The 1,528-nt window shown below is 44.4% G+C and overlaps 1 protein-coding gene across 1 annotated transcript; it reads right to left on the bottom strand.

Moving 5' to 3' along the window:
• Positions 1 to 650: 650 nt before the first annotated feature.
• Positions 651 to 1,140, bottom strand: LOC309832309 (large ribosomal subunit protein eL27-like). The gene has a single exon (XM_082669967.1). The coding sequence runs from the start codon at positions 1,108 to 1,110 to the stop codon at positions 700 to 702; it is 411 nt and encodes a 136-aa protein (XP_082526093.1). The 5' UTR covers positions 1,111 to 1,140; the 3' UTR covers positions 651 to 699.
• Between the last annotated feature and the right edge of the window lie 388 nt (positions 1,141 to 1,528).

Below are 1,528 nucleotides of genomic sequence, written 5' to 3'. Positions count from 1 at the left end.
GAGACTGCATTTTAACAAGATTTCCAGGTTATTCATGTGCACACTAACATTTAAGAAGCACTGCCTAGGTCAGGAGCCCACAAACTATACCCTGTGGACCAAATCTAGCCTGTCTTTGTAAATAAAGTTTTATTGGAACACAGACATGCCTACATGTTTATGTATTATCTATGGCTGCCCCTGGACTACAGTGCCAGAGTTAAGTAACTGTAACAGAGACCACATGGCCTGAAAAGCATAAAATATCTCACCCTTTGCAGGAAAAGTTTGCTATCTCCTGGTTTGGATTGGGTTAAGAGGTGAAAGCACAGTTCAGTTGACAATACTGGGGAGACATTGACAAAGAAAAGGTAAAGATGAACTTTTCTTCAGAATGTGAAAAATATGAGAGTACTGAAGGATAAAAGGCAAGAGCCAGTACTGAGGGAGACACTGATAGGAAGAAAGGCAGGATGAGATCCTGGGGGAGAAGCAGCATGGAGTCAGTGTTACTGAACTCGGGTTCGACAGCTTGCCACTCAAAAACCAAAACTCGAGTGGCAAGTGTTGGTTGGAAAGGAAAGATTGCTTTATTCAGGAGGCTGGCAACCTGGGGAGAAGGTGAACTCATGTCTAAAAGCTAAATCCCAAGATTTGCTCTACCATGAAAGTTTTTTTTTTTTGTATTTTTGTATTTTTAATGACTGAAACAAGACAGACCTAAAACCGCAGCTTCTGAAAGAACCATTTGTTCTTGCCAGTCTTGTATCTCTCCTCAAACTTGACCTTGGCCTCTCGTCGGGCCTTGTGTTTGAGAGCAGGGTCTCTGAAGACATCCTTGTTGACAACAGTTTTGTCCAAGGGGATATCCACAGAGTACCACGTAGGCATGAGGTGATTATAATTATAAACTTTCACAAAAGACTTGATCTTTGACCTCCTGGCAATTTTCTTCTTGCCCATGGCAGCTGTCACTTTGCGGGGATAGCGATCAATTCCAGCCACCAGAGCATGCCTGTAGGGTCGGTCTGTGGTGCCATCATCAATGTTCTTTACGATGACCGCTTTGCGTCCAGAATAGCAACCGGCCAGGACCAGCACCACCTTCCCGGGTTTCATGAACTTGCCCATGTCGGCAGCAACCTCTCGGGCCTACAGCAGAGGAAGCTACCATGAAAATTTTTAAAGGAAGAATTATTTGAGGAAGGGGTCAGGGTCTACATTATCTTCCACTGTGTGCAGACTTTCTTCTCATTGGTTGATGATGAGGTAACAGGACAGTGTTCCAGGAATCTTGTGCTCAGCCTGAAGTTACCATCCTCCACAAGGGTGGGAGCCTTAGTTCCTGCAGAAGAGCTCAAAGGTATTGTTATGTATATTCCTTGAGTAGGAACCAGGACGTTGCTTTATTGCTGCACTAGTTTCTGGACTGCTTCTCCTTTGTTTCTCCACCCTTTCCCTTCCCTGATTAGCAACTGTTTGAATCTGCCGTTTGGAACTCAGGGAAGGTCAAGGAAGCTGAATGAAGCTTATTTCCTACAAGCAAGAA

Source organism: Grampus griseus, assembly GCF_964374135.1.
Source record: "Grampus griseus genome assembly, chromosome: 14".
In the NCBI taxonomy this organism is placed as follows: Eukaryota; Metazoa; Chordata; class Mammalia; order Artiodactyla; family Delphinidae; genus Grampus; species Grampus griseus.
The sequence above is the reverse complement of the archived record's forward strand: the minus strand, read 5'-3'. Positions and strand labels throughout refer to the sequence as shown.

Coding starts and splice junctions, on each gene's coding strand:
- LOC309832309 (XM_082669967.1), bottom strand. CDS start 1,110: ATGGGCAAGTTCATGAAACCCGGGAAGGTGGTGCTGGTCCTGGCCGGT.